The 16726-nt window shown below is 43.4% G+C and overlaps 2 protein-coding genes across 2 annotated transcripts; both read right to left on the reverse strand.

Moving 5' to 3' along the window:
* Window positions 1-1184: 1184 nt before the first annotated feature.
* On the reverse strand, window positions 1185-4891 carry LOC111226500 (rho-related GTP-binding protein RhoG-like). Its single transcript, XM_022751684.1, has 2 exons — window positions 4828-4891; window positions 1185-4201 (listed from the first exon to the last, which is right to left on the reverse strand). Exon 2 carries the CDS (start codon window positions 4170-4172, stop codon window positions 3597-3599), a length of 576 nt encoding a protein of 191 aa, XP_022607405.1. The 5' UTR covers window positions 4173-4201; window positions 4828-4891; the 3' UTR covers window positions 1185-3596.
* A 1996-nt stretch (window positions 4892-6887) lies between these two features.
* LOC111226499 (FH2 domain-containing protein 1-like) lies at window positions 6888-14993 on the reverse strand. The gene is made up of 11 exons (XM_022751683.1): window positions 14517-14993; window positions 14352-14413; window positions 12600-12702; window positions 12254-12339; window positions 11888-11988; window positions 11511-11581; window positions 11147-11254; window positions 10654-10724; window positions 9998-10115; window positions 9658-9822; window positions 6888-9565 (listed from the first exon to the last, which is right to left on the reverse strand). The coding sequence occupies exons 1-11, from the start codon at window positions 14991-14993 to the stop codon at window positions 7640-7642; spliced, it is 3288 nt and encodes a 1095-aa protein (XP_022607404.1). The 3' UTR covers window positions 6888-7639.
* Window positions 14994-16726: the final 1733 nt, after the last annotated feature.

A 16726-nucleotide genomic window follows, 5' to 3' on the forward strand; every position in this document is an offset into this window, starting at 1 on the left:
CCATGATCCAGCTAACTGTGAATAAGTCTGCACTTCTGCAGATTTGGGCCTTAAGTCTTGTTGCCATGACAACAGCTTCAAATCATTTTTAAGCCAGTTTTGAACAACTGTAAAAATCCTGGCCCATGTGAAATCATCAACAATCAAACCAAGGCAACTCCCCTTTCCACTTTCAAATAACACTGCCCAAATTTTATCAAACTCAAATAAAAAAAAGGAGGGAGAGGAGACAGAGAAACAAAAAACAGTTTGAGAAAACTGAAATATGTACAGTTCCCATTACAATCCTTTTGCCATTCACTCACCTAAAAATGGACCACCTTAACCGACCCTTGTGTCATTAATCCGCCTGCCTTAGTTAAGCGTATTGCAGACAGCAGCATGCACTCATCCTTTCTCATCTTATTTAACCATCACACTACTCAGGCGTGCCTCTAAGCAATGTTTTCCTGAACGCTTTTACAATTCGTACTTGGCGGAGTTCACTGATATAATAAATCAAGCACCAAAGCAGGCAGTAACACAGGTTTTACAGGCTGTAAACATACATTCAGCATTGTCTTGGTTGTAAAACATTTAGAGACAGACCGCAGAGGAAATGAGCTCTAAATGTTGCTGCAGTGATGTTATAATGAGCCTTTGGTGGAGTTCAACACATCTGTCATTTGTCATAGCCACCACCCATAAAGGTCAAGGGAATTTTTCAGAGTAAGCAGCACACGCTTTTTTTAAGCCTGTGCAACTGATTGAACTTGTGGGTGTCTGCTAAACTGAATGATGGCCCTGAAAACCAGATCGGTATAGGCCATTAACTCCAAATGTACAGAAAGAAAAAACAGAGGCTTTGAAGAATGGCACTCATTCTGGATACCGTTGAGCTGAGCTAGAGGGCTGTGTCCATCTAGTGTTCGGAGGTGGTAATTGAAATTGCATTAATATGAAAGAAAATGAACTACATTACAGTATGTTTGCTACAGAAACAAAGCGTGGTTTCCGGAGCTCAAAGAACAAGTAGCTGTGCGTAAATGTGTGAATCCTCACACATACACACGCCTCAGTTTGGCTTCATCCACCTATTGTTATCATACAGCTGTGCAGTAATGTGCTGATTATGTGTAATACTAGAGCTCTTTTGTCAAGTCACAAAACAGCAAGGAAAAAAAATGTATCACTTGGAAAAAAAGAAGTGTCTGGTTTTAACCACCATTTTATTTGGCATAATTTAAAATCATCTCACTGTTAGTTCATTTATACAAATATGCTTTTGTTATATATAAAACAATTACAAACAGATTTCTACAAATCAAGTTCCCAGTGTAAAAGCGTAGTACCACGCACACGGTAGCATACAGCTCCGGGACACAGACATACAGAGCCCACAGGTGTATGTTCCACTTCAACAGCATTATCTGAGTGAAATCAGGACATGGCAAAAAAACAAGCTCACCACAGTTGACAGTTTGACAAATTGTGCACTTACATTCAACCCTCCACACACCAATCTGGGAAATTTTCACACATCTTTAAGCAGATCTCAAACCGCATCACTGTTGATGCACAAAACCTCTCACTCGTGTTGCGCTTCGGTTATTCTAGACTTTACACAGGCCACAATCTAGGTTGACTTATTATACACCCCACTCGAGTGAGTAAATGAAAATAACTATAGTAAAAGGGCTGCTGTTATTACTGGCAACTGTAAGCACACAAGCAACCAGTCATTACTAAAAAAAAAAATTTATAAAATGTATAAAAATCCTCAGATGCAACAAGGCACGTTTCACCAACGCAGCTCTTGCTGAACCGTATGTGCAAGTTGTGCTTGTGCCTTGCCCTCACTGCACCATGCAATGCAGGGATGTAAACCACAATCTGTTAAGAGCTGTGGGCCACGAGCGCTCCGTTTCACAAATGCACAAAGACTTGCCGCGCAAGATGTCAGTTTAGCACCTGTGTCTTACAAACAGTGCTGCAAGAGGAGTGTGTTTACTGGAGGGAACTAAGGCAGAACGCTTCTGAAAAATTACAAAAATGAAACCCAGAGTTGGTTGGACCTGTATAGGTCTCGTGGCACTTGCAGCACTTTAATGGCCACCTTTGGGTTTGACAAAGGAGCACTGCTATGGTCTTTGGTTTAGATAAGGCACCTGACCAAATTAAATGCTCCTTCCATATTGTAGATAAACTGCTGTTACGTGGTTTACAAGGCAGCTATGACACTGCTTCTTCCAAGATGAAATGATATTCACCTAACCAAGAAAATATATGAAAAGAAGTATATAGCCTAGCATAAGCCAGTTAAAACATATTCTGGTATTATATGCTATACTGAATCAATTATGCAGTGGTAATAGTCTGCTAACCTTAAATGCAAGGCAATAACGTAATTGAAATTGAAAATGTTATGGAGTTCTGGTTCATCAAATCTGATTATTAATTACAAAACAAATTTTACTGATCAAATAAACATAGGCTATTACAAAAAAATATATTCAACTTTGGCCATTACCACACTCAGGTTAAAAACATTTGAGGAAAAAATCATTTACAGAGTAAATTCCAACATAATTAGACAAAATAGAGTCTCTTTGACACCACCCTGTCAAAAACTAATTCTTAGGCTTGTTTTTAATGGCACTCGGTGTGAGCATCAAGAGTTAAGATGAAGACAGAGGGGAGCTGTACTACAATCTGACTTTCTGATGATGTCAGCCCAAGAAATCCAGTACCAGTGTGGGTTAATTTGGCAGAAGCCTCATGACACCTGCTCCTCTATTACTGAAGAGGGCAAATGGTCGGCTGCTTTTAATGGATTTGGTTTATCTTCAAAGTCCTACTAGCTCTCCCATGCATGGCAGTGAGAGAGCAGTGCGAGAGGCTGGAGGGGCAGCCTGCCAGACAGCTCTAACATGCCAGACTGAGCACAAGGGGAACTGCAGCTCGAGAGTTTAACCTCTAATCTGTGCATATTGGTTAAGGGGTACTGGCATCCGTCCTGGAGTCATCGCACCTTGTCTGGAATCAAGCTGCTTGAAATTAAAACTTATTCACCCTCTACTTGTCTGTTTATTACATCTAAATAGGCAAGTCAAAGCATTTTGATGGTGACGTTGCTTGAGACTCATGAGATGCAACCTAGGTGAGAGTATGAGGTAGTCATTATTTCTCCACCTGAACAAAGGCAGATCTCTTCTCTCCAGTCAAACAGGGTAGCTTGGTTGGTTGGTTTGGATGTTATTATGGCTTGTGACAACCATGATCAGCATTTTATAAGGCAAAGCAGAGAAGCTATAAATCTAGAACAGATGTAAAATTGGAAAAAGTGTAAATATAAAAAGTTAAAATGTAAGAAAAATAGAGGAGATACTGTCTGTTGCCCCCATTTTGGCATAGTCACTTTGGTGATGATGGCAACGGAGAGAAATCCTCCAAGAGATGAATAAGGAAGAGAGGAGTAACAGAGGAGCTGAAGACAAAGTCTGAACTGCTGGAGGTGGTATGGAGGCAGCCAGATGATGACCTTCGTTCCTCAGCCTTCCTTTGCATCTGTGGATCTCCATCATCTCTCTACACAGTCCAAATGTGGGAACCATTTATTACAACAGCACACACTTCTTGGGGTTCTTTTTCGTGACTGGATACAACACTGCCCTCACAGCATCAGCAAACACCTCCCTGACACCATCCTGCTGCAGAGCAGAACACTCCATGTATTTAACAGCCCCAATCTGCTTGGCCAGGGCATTGCCCTGCTGCTGGGTGGTGGGAGCCAGGCCCTGCTCCTTCAGCTTCTTCACCGTTTCTGCATCACCCCTCAGGTCCTTCTTGGTGCCCACGAGCAGGATGGGCACATTGGGGCAGTGGTGAGAAACCTCAGGATGCCACTTGTGCCTGACATTGGCATGAGAGGATGGGCTGCCGATAGAAAAGCAGATGATGAAAACGTTGGTCTGGGGATAGGAGAGAGTACGCAGGCGGTCATACTCCTCTTGGCCTGCTGTGTCCCACAAGTTGAGGCTGACAGTACGGCCATCCACGCTCATTTGAGCGCTGTAGTTGTCAAACACTGTGGGAATATACTCTTCAGGGAAGGCATTGGTGGTATAGGAGATGAGAAGACAGGTTTTACCCACTGCCCCGTCACCGACCACCACACACTTTATGGTCTGCATCCTGCCTACGACCACTGGGGCTGCAGCACCTGACAACAGAAAAGAAGGCACCTGGGTAATTTCTAGTTACACCACTCCATGCTCAGAGAGGCTAATCTAAGCGCCTCATTCTCAGTGATAAGGGGAATGATTATTATACCTGAGGAGACACGGGTAAAATTACCGGCTAGTCACTCTGCGACAGCAGTTTGTACAGTAATCCAGCTTCTCACCCAGTTAGCAGACGAGCTAACCGCCGCCGACGTTAGCTCATCGTAAGTAACGGTACATTGGTTAACGATAGCGACAAATTCAGTCGTCCACTAATTAACAACGTCTGGAAAGTGTATAACACTGGCCCCCTAACAAAACACAGCAAGCGAAACGGAAACGAGATGCCAATTATCTGGCATGTATTATTTCGCACTGTTCACTTATGATACTAGGCGTTCCCCTACTAACTAGCACCAAGCTAAGGAACTAGCGCATTAGGTGGCTAACAACCTAGCTAGTTAGCAAACAAGTTCAAAGTTTATTGCAAGCCACTTCTCAAAAAAGCCTGTTCCTGACCCAATAACACCCTGAACTTACTCTAAAAATTATATTGTGTTCTAACGTATGTCTCAGAAGTAGTAATTTGCTGTAACCGTGAAATTGGAAGGATTTTGTGACTTACCGCCACTTGTCTTTCGATCTCTTTTTGCCTGGTATAGTCAATCACAGCCGCATCCGGGGAGCTGTCCATTACGTAAAAATCGACGTACGGAAACAATGCAAGCTGGTAGTTGTAGTTTCATTTTGAGACTGTCGTTTGTCTGACACCAGATGGCGTTGTTATGCTATTCTGCCTTGCTGTGATTTTCCTAACTTGTACTGTATGACAAGTACAGTTGCAAGAATCTCAGCTTTTAGGTTTTTAGCTTTTTGCTTAAACTGCAAGTGTGGTGAGAGAACTGTCAGTTTTATAATTTCTCTGCCAGTTTAAACTGTGAATATTTACGCAGTAACCTACAGTGATACTTAAAAAAAAAGTTTAAAAAAAATAGATAAATAAAAATCTCCTATTGCAAGTAAAACTCCTGCATTCATAATTGTAATTAAATAGAAGTATATGAAATTAGAAGTAAATTGTAATTACAAACTAAACTATAGTAAAGTATTGCAAAAGAATGCACCCTTTCAGAGTGTTGTTTTTGACTTACTCATGCATTTACATGGAAGATCATTTTATTGTTGTAGCTGGTTGAATTGCAGGTTATGTTAATTACTTTATGCACTGTTGGGAAACTGTAAGAATGCTTCATTTTTTACTCATCAAATATTTTCTATGTAAAATCTTAATCTGCAAATCTACAGATGTCAAATACATTTGAGATAAAAAGGTACAATATATGATACTGAAATCAATACTTAATTTTTTTTTTTTAAGTAGCAGAAAATGTAAATTCTCAACTAAAGTACATGTAGCTCAAAACTGTACTTAAGTACAGTACTTGAGTCAGTGTACTACCATTGCTTCTATATACAGAAAATGTTTCGTCATGTCAGTCACCCACAGATTTTATTTTGCCTCTAATCAAGATCGTGTTAAACTTCCTGATTCATGGATGGTGTTTGGCATGATATTTCCCCTGCAACTCACAGTATTTATTTTATTTCTTTATTTCCTGCAAAGATATCAGACAACTTTATTTTCCATAAGAGTGACCACTTAAAAAACCTACATTATATCTTGTAACAAATACTCAAAAGGGTGTCCCTGAACCTTACTGACTTCTGATCTAACTAAATCTACTCAATGTCACTGCAAATGAGGGAGGTGTGTCTTGGATTTTACCAGCTTGTTTCAAGGGTAGTCTGAATGCATGGACACCTACAGACTTTCTACTTTGGCCTTACCCTTTCTCTTGAACTTGCTACATTCCTGCCACTAAATGCCACACAGTGGCGTCACTGTGTGTATATACAGGCCACACATAGAAACAGGACATAAAACAATTCTGTCTCCTGTTTTTTGGACTTCATCCTCAGTGGTCAGCACTGGTCTTAAAGCCCATATATAATTTATTCACCTTCAGACGTGGCATTATTCTCACTAAGCCAGTGCTTTCAGATCAATGCAGAATACACGAAGGCAGCTAAAAAAAAAAAGGGATCACTTTAGACTACTCAGTCCTGCACCCCTGGAGACCCGTTGATGATGTCACCTCTATACACTGAGCCAGGTTAAGAGGCCAGCAGTGACCGACAACCGGACACTCAAGAACACAAAGAGGCACCAGTTTATTGCCTTTCCCAAGAGGTTCTGGCGTCACTGCGGCCTATAAAGAGAGAATTCCCACTGGGACCCTACACCCACAGTCACCCTCCACCCCAACCCTTGCACCCCACTATTTTGCCAGGAGATTCCCCGGGACGTCTGTAGCATTTCCATGACAACAGCCACCGACAGGATTGGGGGTGACTGTGTCAAGAGATGCAGCAAGCAGGACTTCAGACGAAGAGGGAGAGAGAACAATGAGGGTGACAAGGACACAGAAGACAGCAAGATGCAAGTGCAGTAGTTGATGAAGAAGAATGGGGACCTTGAAAGTCACAACTCTCAAAGCAAGTGCTTTTCTGAATATTGAGCTAAAGAACAGGTTTGAGAATATGTCAGTAACACAGACTGGAACTTTTTAATTTAACTGTTGAGTGCCTTTTTATCGACAGGACAACACCTATTCACAACCACCATCTTTATTCATCTTCTCTTATTTACAAAGCCACATAATGCAGTGAATAACAACCAATGCTATTCAATAAAGTTATAGAATATTTTTGATATAAAACCAAAATGACAGTAATCATCCCTGCACAGCCTCTTCTTCAGTTTGTAAAGTGCATCAGAGCCATGAGGCCACTCAACTAGAGGATGAACAGTTCAATAGTGTACCGAGTTAAGTTCACACTGTAAGACAGCCAAGTGTGAGAATGCAATGATCACAGAAGGGTCACAGTTTTCAAAACATTTGGATAATTTCCTAAAAAAAACAAAAAAAAAACACCTTTTTTTATGCCAGAGTGATTGACCAGTTCCCCAAATCACAGATCTTTCAAAGCCACATAGTGTTCACTTGGTGGAATCCTTTTCACTAACATGAAACGTATGTTAAACTGTTCTACATATGAACATGGGTCTTTTTGTAGTGTCCTATTGCCTGCAATGGACACAAGCCAATGTAAAAAGAGGTAGGATTTAAAGAGTCTATTCTACTTTTCTAGTGGGGAGATAAAGTATCACAGATGCTCCCAGTGCAGCTCTGTGTCACATATGTAGAACCTATGCACTCAGAACTACATACACATTTCCTAAAAGTTAAATTTAGATGAACTACAGTTGAAGGAGAGCAGATTCAGACCTGATAACTCACACCATTCATGAATACCCATATATTAGACCAACATACAGAAAAGGCATGGAAAGATTTATCACTTATTCACTTCCATCACCTCCACAGTGGCTGGGCTGTAGCTCGAGGCATTTTGGGACCAGGTATCCGTGATGCTGTAGGGATTTTAGAGCTAGCAGGCGAGGTGCTTGTGCTTGTGGTCTTGGCAGTTTTAGTTCGGGCTGCAGATATGACAGCCGTACGTATCGTCTTGGCTGTGGCGGAGGATGGGCTGTGGGCAGTGCGGGCCTGGGAAGAAACCTGAGTCTCAGAGTTTGGGGCAAGTCGTTTTGACACACGGAGAGGGCTCCCTCTGACGAAGGCTTGTTGGGTGCTGCCCGAGACCTTGTCTGGTAGGGATCTGTCTGAGGTCCTGTGGGTCAGGGTGGGCTTTCCTGGAGTCTGTGACTCACTTACAGTCCTCTCCCGGGTGCTATTGCTTCGTTTCACCTCTGTCTGAATGATGGCAGGCCGAGTGATGGGAGACGAGCGCAATGACATGCTGCGAGGAGTAGATAGCCGACTAGGTGTGGGTGGGTTTGTAGGGGCTGGGCCACCATTTGAAGGCTCAGTTTTGGAGCGGACCCTGGGAATGCCTGTGCTGTTGGAAGGTCCTGCACGTGACACAAGTCCCCTTTTGGATCCTATTCCACTACGCACAGGGATCTTCATGGTTTGACTCTCCTCCTTTGATGAAGGAGACCCTGGAGTTGCCCCCTCCCGAAGGTCAATCTCCCTCTCTTTCCTCCACTTGGAGCAGAGGCTCGGTGCAGGTCGTGGGAGTGGAGAGGTTGGGGGTGACAAGGCCTCATAGGACCGGAGGCCTTTCACCAAAGTGTGGCACTCCAGTGTTTCACCCACACGGGAGTATGACCTTGCAATCTCCTTCTCTGGACTTGGCAAGTCAGAGTACTCCTCTGGCTGCGACTGGCTGAACTCTGGTAGACTGGAGGGCATCCAGTTCTCATCCACAGGTGTGGATGCCACTTCTGTATCTGTCTGCTTTGTTAGACCAGCATCAGGCAAAGGCATCACAGCACGCGTCTCTCTCATCTGTGGCTGTGACTGGGCTTTATTTGGAGCTTTTACAGATGATTGTGATTGGCTCTCAGATCTCTGGTAACTCAACAGCCCAGCCCTGGTGTCGCTGTGAGAAAGTATTCCATTCGTATGAACAGACTGAGGTACAGGCTCATTGACAGAAGAGCCATTAGATTTTCTCTGAAGAGAGCGATTATTGTCTGTTACTGGCAGGCCAAACCTATGTCTGTGAGCAGAGGTCTGGGATTTAACACATAGGGCAGGTGTATCAGTATCTATAGCAGCAGAGCTAGGACAGGAACTGGGTGAAGACTCGGTGTTCATTGAAGTCATGTGCTCATTTGAAATCTCAACTTCTTTTTCAAGTCCAGTTTCCTTGGGTTGGCCCTGCAGCATATAGGAAATGCTCTCAGGACCTTGTTGTTTGACTGTGAAGCTATGTCCATGCTGAGAATTACTAAATGTAGCAATGTGCGAGTCCTGAAGAGCTTCCACGCCCCGTCTGGTTGTTTGGCTGGGCTGAACCCTGCTCCCTCTACCCAGAACAGGTTCTTGGTCAGTGGGGGAACATGTGCCGTCAGTCTCTGGAGAGCTGCAAAGTACAGCGGTGTTTTCAAGGTCAGAAGAGCTGTTTGAGTGATAGCTGGTTGACGTTGGGCTGCTGCCAAGCACAGGGAAGCTCTTTAGCATGGATGAGTTATGGAGGTGGTGCGAGTATCTGCGGGAGTCAGAGCTTCTCAGGCTACGACGACTCCAAGTGTAGCTGAGGTTCTTCTCTAGGAGTTTCTCCAATTCATCTTGGCTCTCCTGACTGTGAGGCTCTCTGGAAAGGGTCAGTCCCAGGTCCAGCCCAGTACAAATGGCCAAAGAGCGACGCTTCTCCCCAATCTCACGCTGGCGCTCCAGACGTTTCTGCTCCTTCAGCTCCCGCTCTGCATTCTCCTGTAGAAAAAGGAAAATTTGTTAAAATTAGCTAAAACGTTGTGTCTATCTTTTTGATCAGAAAAACTTTACCATCGATTTCTGGATCCTACCTGGATAGCTTTTTGGAAGCGGTGGCAAAACAAATGGAAGACCCTGCATGCCTCCTCAAGTTTGAAAGTGCTGTCGTCCTCACAGAAGAACTCCACCAGAGCCTGACTCGACATCCTCATTCCCTCCACCTCATCCTCTGCCTCCTTCAGACGCTCCTCGGCCAACTGCACACGGAAAGACATATTTTAAAATTTTTATTTTTATTTTTTTTAAAATACATCCAGTATACATGGTCCTATTTATTACCCTCAATAAAAAAAAAAAATGCTAAAATTTTTAATTGGATATTCTGTGTGTTAAGATTGGAGCTGAAGACGGAGTACATTTAAAATAGTATACCTCCAGGAATCGCTGTGTGTGCTGCTGAATCTCTGCTTCAGTCTGGGTGTTTGCCTTGAGGGCAGCCACTCTGCTTTTCAACTTGGATAAATCCTCCAAAACAGATTCCTCACACAACCTGCAGGGAATGAGCAGACATATAATACACAGTCATGTTAAGAACTGTACAGAAATAGCGGTATAACATGTCTTGAGAAAGCTCTTGCAATCAAAAACTGGAAATCCAATCAAAAGTATGCAGTAACTCAATTTTTTCAATTGACTTGGACTCGAGTTCTGTCAGTTTATATGCAGCAAGAGAGACTGCAGTAGCACGCACGATATGTTTTACTTCAGAAAGCAGAATGAGGATGGTCATCCCTTAGCACCTTGCAGATTACTAGAGCATACAAGAAAGTACCAGAATCAGTGCAAAACTCTACAGCAGAGCTCAAATATTGGCTTCGAGTATCAATATTGTCATGACCCACTTTCACACAGGCAGCAAGCTGTTGCTAACAGCTGGGTGCCTTGCTCTCATACAAGAATGCAATAGATTTACATTACGACTGTTTTAGCAGCAGTTTGTTTTTGACGTTATTGAGCAGAGCTAGTTTATTCCCTCAGACTCAGTCACTGTAGATCTGATGGGATCTGAGTTTTGGGAAGAGACTGACCTGGAGGCGGGGCCAACATGGCCTAGTTGGCTGGGAAATGACAGTAAACTCTGGTCCTTTTTCACAGCTTCCTGTGGAGACAAACACAACTGATTATCCAGCTATTGTTTGTAAAGAAGCAACACATCATTTGCTAATGTTGACTAAATCATATGCTCTGTGGAGCAGTCTGGATTGAGGGTCTGGTGCAGCTATACTGTTGTTTGTGGTCAGAGCTGTTTCTTGCAAAAACTGCTAGACCTAATTTCCCCAAAAGCTAGCAATATTAACACCTGTTTTTCTTTTAATGAACAGTTTTTAACAAATACTTTTACACACGATACAAATCCTCTTCATAAGCAGCACTAGTGCTCATATTTTTAAAAAGGAATTGTCTGTCATGTAATAAGCCCCCCCCCATTACATTTTCCTAAACTTTATATTTGATTTTTTGTCTGTTTATTTTAATATATTTTTTACTCAGGCTGTATTGCATCTAAATTTCATTTCTTACCATAGCTACAAAATGCAGAAGATTCATGCCCGGCTTGTTGGCTTTGGTGTCAGCCAGTTTGAGAAGCGACGAAATTCGGAAACCAGCAGCATTCCCTGCATATCCACCCTGAGAAGCCATGTACAAGGTTAGAATAACACACACACACACACACAACATGTGACAACTTTAAACAAACAATGATACAAAACCCAGGTGCATAGTCAGAGTGACGCCCCTGAACACACACCCAGACCCCTAGTGACTGGTGTATTGTACACAGATTAAAAAAAGAAAAAAAAAAAAAAAAAAAAAAGGGACTGGCTCTGCTTTGTCAGGCTGAAGAAAAGAACATAAAACAAATAAAAAATAAAGAAGCACTTACAGCATTCATATAGTTCCCAGCTTTCAGCACCAAACGAAGGATGGAGTGTAACTCAGGACAGCTCAGCAGTTCTACAAGGGTAAAAGTCAGATTCAATATTGTGCCTCAAGGTTGAGGCATTATGAATATGAATGTGTCTGCAACTGACTTCAAAGTTTTAAAATGAGTCAGCAACTTTGACTTGAAGAGCACAAGAGACACTCAAGTTGACTGATAAAATAAAATATATACAAAAAAAATGTAACCTTCTCCTAAATCAGTGATTCATTCTGAATTCAAACCATGTTATATTTGCATTCTGGATCCAAATGTCACCACACTAAATGGGTCTTTATCTTTATAGTGGTGGTGTACACAACTCCCTGCTGTTACTTTACCTCTAGCTGCCTCCCTCAGGCATCTGGCTGCCACACACAGAGAGGTCATAGCAGGGTCAAACTCCTGTTGCAGGATCATGGCATCCAGACGAAGCCGAAAACTAATGGAAGAGGAAAGAGAAGGACGGGTGGATGAATGGACAGGGGTGACTGATGATGGAGACAAAAAAGACACTCCCTATCAATCATCAGTTAAACAAGCAGATGTCATCACAAAGTGAAGCATGTGAGGAGGAAAAGTAAAAATAAACAGAAAAAAAGGAGTTTTAAAGCTAAAAAAACAACAACAAAGAATCAAATGGAAAGTTCTGGTGCTGGGAATATTTTTGGTAATTTTATCCAATCTAGGGCTAAGGTGGGGTGTACCTGGGGATTTCCACCAACAGCAGCATGAAAAGATCAGGCTCTCCCAGCCAGCTCCGCTCCCCACTGAACCTCCTCAGGCGAGACTCCTGAGAGAGAACAGATGCAGAGTAAAATCTGGACAGCAGCTTCAATTAAAAACAAAAACTAGTATACTAAAACCAACATGCTGTTAACAGTCAATTCCAATATCTTTCAGCGCTGGAAACAGACCACATCATACGACAAAGTGTAATTGCAAACTTTTGATCATCCTAACCAGAGCCAGATGAGTGAGAAAGGAGGGAGGGGAAGAGAGGGGGTTGTCACTATTGCATCTGTATGCCAAAAAAAAAAAAAGGCACAATACCTCCTCATTGTCAGGCAGCAATTTGCAGAGCTCTGTGAGCTTCTCTGCTCCGTAACGGTCCCCAGCACCCTGCCTGATATCCTCAACTATCTCTTTAGCAGGCCTGCGGAAAAATGACAATATGCACATTTTTAGTATGACATCATTGTTAACATGCGATGGGGTTTTCAGCCTGAGGAAAGGCATGACAACCTCCGAGAAAACTCATGTTATGAGCAGTATCAGCCCTTTGTTTTGCCTTGTTCACACAATATTCAGACTAATCCTATTCTTATCAGTCAAAGTGTCGGGGAAGGAGGGTTGGTTGACGCCACATTGGCGACGCAAAGTGGCGTATCCACTAGGCAAATAAAAGGCAGACATGCAAAGAAGACGTCTGAGAGGCCTTGGGATGTCAAGGTGAAAGACGCAGAAACTGAGCTGACTGACTGTTTGACCTCTGACTTACTTCCACCGAGTGACACATCTGTCCTCTATTCCAGCAGTTTTTCCATTATACTCTCCCCTCCCCCTCATCTTACAGCCCATCACACACGCTCATACTCCATTATGTGCATGCCACTGTGTGTGTAGTCTTTACAAATTCTCCTCATTCACAGCTCAACGTTCACAGCCACATCTAACTCTTCGACAACAACAGTTCAGGATTTACCTGTGAACACTTCCACAGTAGACTGAGGATAAATCATTTTCATAAGTGGTTAAACACTCTTTGTTATTTGTCCCAACTAGTTCTATTGAAAACACAATGCTGAGTGAAACAGCCTATAAATAGAACTGTCACATAATAAAAAAAAAGACACTGAAATGGTTACTCAGACACTCATGTCAATATAAAACCATATTTTCTTTAAACTACACCCAGATTTGAACAGTAGCTCTGCCTCAATTCAAAACGGAGGGCAAATAAGCTCACAACAAGACAAATGTTTGTGTACAGAAGAGACTCTTTTCACATAATGGCTTTCCTTACAAGTCTTGACAAATCTAGTTTAGAAAAAAAAAAAAGTGCCCTTCAATTGAGAGTTGCACACGTGGAGGCATGACAATATAGCAACTCAGCACTTTTTCTCTCCCTTTATTAGTCTCGTCTTTTTCTACCGCTTAATGATTATGAAACAGCCCTCTTCGTGCTGCTTCGTTTGAGAAAGGCAAACATGCTAAAGAGGATTTAGGGGGATGGCTGAATATGACAGGCCACCAGTGGGGTCTCTCTCTGTAGAGAAGGGGGGTGCTTCAACATTAGACGCTTCTTAAGGGGGTGTCAAGCAGGTGTCAACTCTGACTCCTAAGGCTATACACGGCCACTTACCACCCCCACCCCCAGTCCAGCTCCTCAGGGTGCCCTCCCCTGCACCTGTCCTGTGCAATATACTCCATATACTCCCTCTCTCCTGATGAGACTTCACACCAATCCATGTTTGACATATGGCCACACACTCCAGTTTAGTCTCAAGTGAAGTACTGCTCCCCTGGGCACAGTCGTACACGCGTGTGTTTCCTGCACTTAGAACTACTTTCAGTTTTGACTGATGGTGACCTCCGGCAAATGCAGGCAAAAAGGCTTAAAGTTGGTCAATTGTCCATGTCCAATCTCTCGTCAACAAACCAAAACCCATAGATATTCAATTTAAAATTACATAAAACAGAAAAAACAGAACATCTTCATATTTGAGAAGAATATTTTCTGTTGCTCCACTAATTGATAAAATGACTTGTCTTTCAGCTCTAGTAAGGAATGAGGAGGCTTACATCTTGAACTGGCGGAGAAATATTCCAATGTTCATGCTGCGTTTGGAGTCCAATAGGGAGATCTGTGAAGAGGCAAACGATACTAATAAGGGGAAGAAACATGCAAGAAATCTCACTATCTTTATACATTACTGAAAAATACCAGTGCCATCCCCATGATCTGACCTCCTCTGAGCTGTCCTGGGGGGATCTGCTGCGCAGCAGAGTAGACCGGCGTCTCAGGGTGCTGGTTCTGTCCTGAGGCTTACTGTCCTTCTGACCAAACAGCTCATCCAGAGAATGGAGGTCAATGGGGAACTCGTCCTCGCCCGGGGCCGCCCCGCTCCACACACTGTTCCTCCCCTCCACCTTCTCTTTGGGGATACGCTCCCAGTTCAGCTTCCTCAGACGGCTTCGACGGGCACTGTCCGCCCGGCTAAATGGCGAGGAGGAGGAAGAGGAGGATGCAGGTGGAGGCGGGGGAGGAGGAGGTGGAGGCGGAGGTGGTGGAGGTGCTAGGGGAGGCGGTGGAGGGGCGACCAGCACCGGATGTGAATCCATGGCCGTCACTTCCACAGCTTCAGGGGCAGCGGTGGGGTGGGCAGGCTGTGTTCCATGAAAGGCACGAGTTTCCTTGATGGCCACTGTCAGGTTGATGAGCATATAGGCGGCCTGGATGCTAGAGAGGGGTGGGGGGTCGGCGGGGTGATAGTGGATAAGCAGTCTTTGCTCAGTCAGTCAATGTCTTTTCCACGTTCCACTCAGCTCTAGTTCAAAGGTCCATCAGTAATTCCAGTCTAGGAAACAAGACAACAAATTTTTTTTAAAAACTTATCTCAGACAATGCTGAGCACAGAGAGAGACAGGAAATCACTGCTCTCCTGAAGCTTTGCCACATTTAGTAACTCAGGCAGTTTGAACTGAGGCCAATGACCTCACCTAAGCCAACACCTGGCCTGACTTCTCCTTTCATTAGCATGGTTCCAGTGCACTGACTGATCTAACAAGTAGTTAGAGCTAAAAATGTAACCTCTGCTTCAACTTTCTTTGGAAGTTCAAGGCGTTTTTGGGAAAGTACTGGCTGAGCAAGATGTCGCCCCCCCCCTCCCTCCCTCCCTCCCTCCCATCTGTAGGCTGTTTGAACAGCTTGTCCCATCCTGTTCAGTTTCACCTCACTGCATGCACACACACCTCCACCACACTCCCTCTCCCTTCTAATTAGAATATATTGAGACACCACTCAGGCAACGCTTAGATGCACAGTTAACCACAATGCTGCGAAGTGAAGGGTCTGCCTCAGACATCATGATCATCACGATATTCTTTCCACGTTATGGGAGATTAACATCTGAAAGTCAGTTGCACACACTTGCACCAGCAAGTTTTTAAGTAGGATTAGTAATGCAATTAAGAATGACTCAGCGGTTTCAGGTGTCTGGTTCAGGGGAAAGTCTTTAATCATGACATGGCTTTGCATTTAACCAAACACACATCCTCTCGTACTCTTGCATTCTTAACATGAATCACAACTCATGGGAAACTGGAGGGATGCGCTTCATTGCTCAGCTGTTCCACCAAACGCCGCAGGAGCGCGCTGCAAAAACACTCGCGGTGGTGATCTCAGCCTCCATCATTTCATGAGATGTGAATCTTTACAAGCGAAAACTCATTTTTCAATTCTCACAGTTCAAGAGCTCGTGGAAGAGTAACTGGAAAAGTGTGTGATCAAATGAATACAAAACGCTAAATTTACATCAGCTTTAAACTTTTTCTATGAGATTGAAGAAACTTTATAGCACATATTCATGTTGACGTTTGTTTAAGATGACAAAACCGGTTCTGCTAACCCGGTAGTTTATCCGTTTTTGCCTAACATTAAAAAATGACCTACATTTCAAATGACCAAAACAGTCTTCTCGTAGGCAAAATCAGGACAACTCACTCAAGTTACTTCACTTACCTGCCGCTGATGACTGCTCTTCTCCCGTGAGGTAACTCCACAAACACCAACAAGAGCCACCGCTTTGATTTCAGGGGAAAGAAAAACTCGCTTCAATAACTTTTTTTGTGTGTGTGTGTGTGTGTTCGCTTTATCTCTTGTTTTCCTGGTATCTTGTGCTGCTCCGCTCGCAGCAGTCCTCTTGTCTTTCTCAACTTGCAGGGAAACTTCCACACAGTTCAGCAGTGACGCGCAGGCGCGCTCCCGCACGCTGATATGCCTTTATTGTGTCCTCCCAGTTTTCCCATGGGCGGATTTAGGGTTTTCAGGTGGGAGTGCGCTCGATATTAATTCCACTTTCCTCCTCTTCTTATTTCTTTAATCTCTAAGAGGAATTAATGGCCTTAATATCTCATACAGTGTTTTTACAATAATGTTTGTCAAGTCCAGATAAGAT

The sequence above is a fragment of the Seriola dumerili genome, unplaced genomic scaffold (genome assembly GCF_002260705.1).
Source record: "Seriola dumerili isolate Sdu_G_001 unplaced genomic scaffold, Sdu_1.0 BDQW01000161.1, whole genome shotgun sequence".
Classification (NCBI taxonomy): Eukaryota; Metazoa; Chordata; class Actinopteri; order Carangiformes; family Carangidae; genus Seriola; species Seriola dumerili.

What these genes read in the sequence shown, in the direction of transcription:
- LOC111226500 (XM_022751684.1), bottom strand. Translation starts at nt 4,172, where the DNA reads ATGCAGACCATAAAGTGTGTGGTGGTCGGTGACGGGGCAGTGGGTAAA.
- LOC111226499 (XM_022751683.1), bottom strand. Translation starts at nt 14,993, where the DNA reads ATGCTCATCAACCTGACAGTGGCCATCAAGGAAACTCGTGCCTTTCAT. An exon ending in TGCTGCCTGACAATGAGGAG is followed by an intron (nt 12,340 to 12,599) that starts GTATTGTGCCTT and finishes GTTCTCTCTCAG; the next exon opens with GAGTCTCGCCTGAGGAGGTT. An exon ending in CATGTTGGCCCCGCCTCCAG is followed by an intron (nt 10,116 to 10,653) that starts GTCAGTCTCTTC and finishes CATTCCCTGCAG; the next exon opens with GTTGTGTGAGGAATCTGTTT.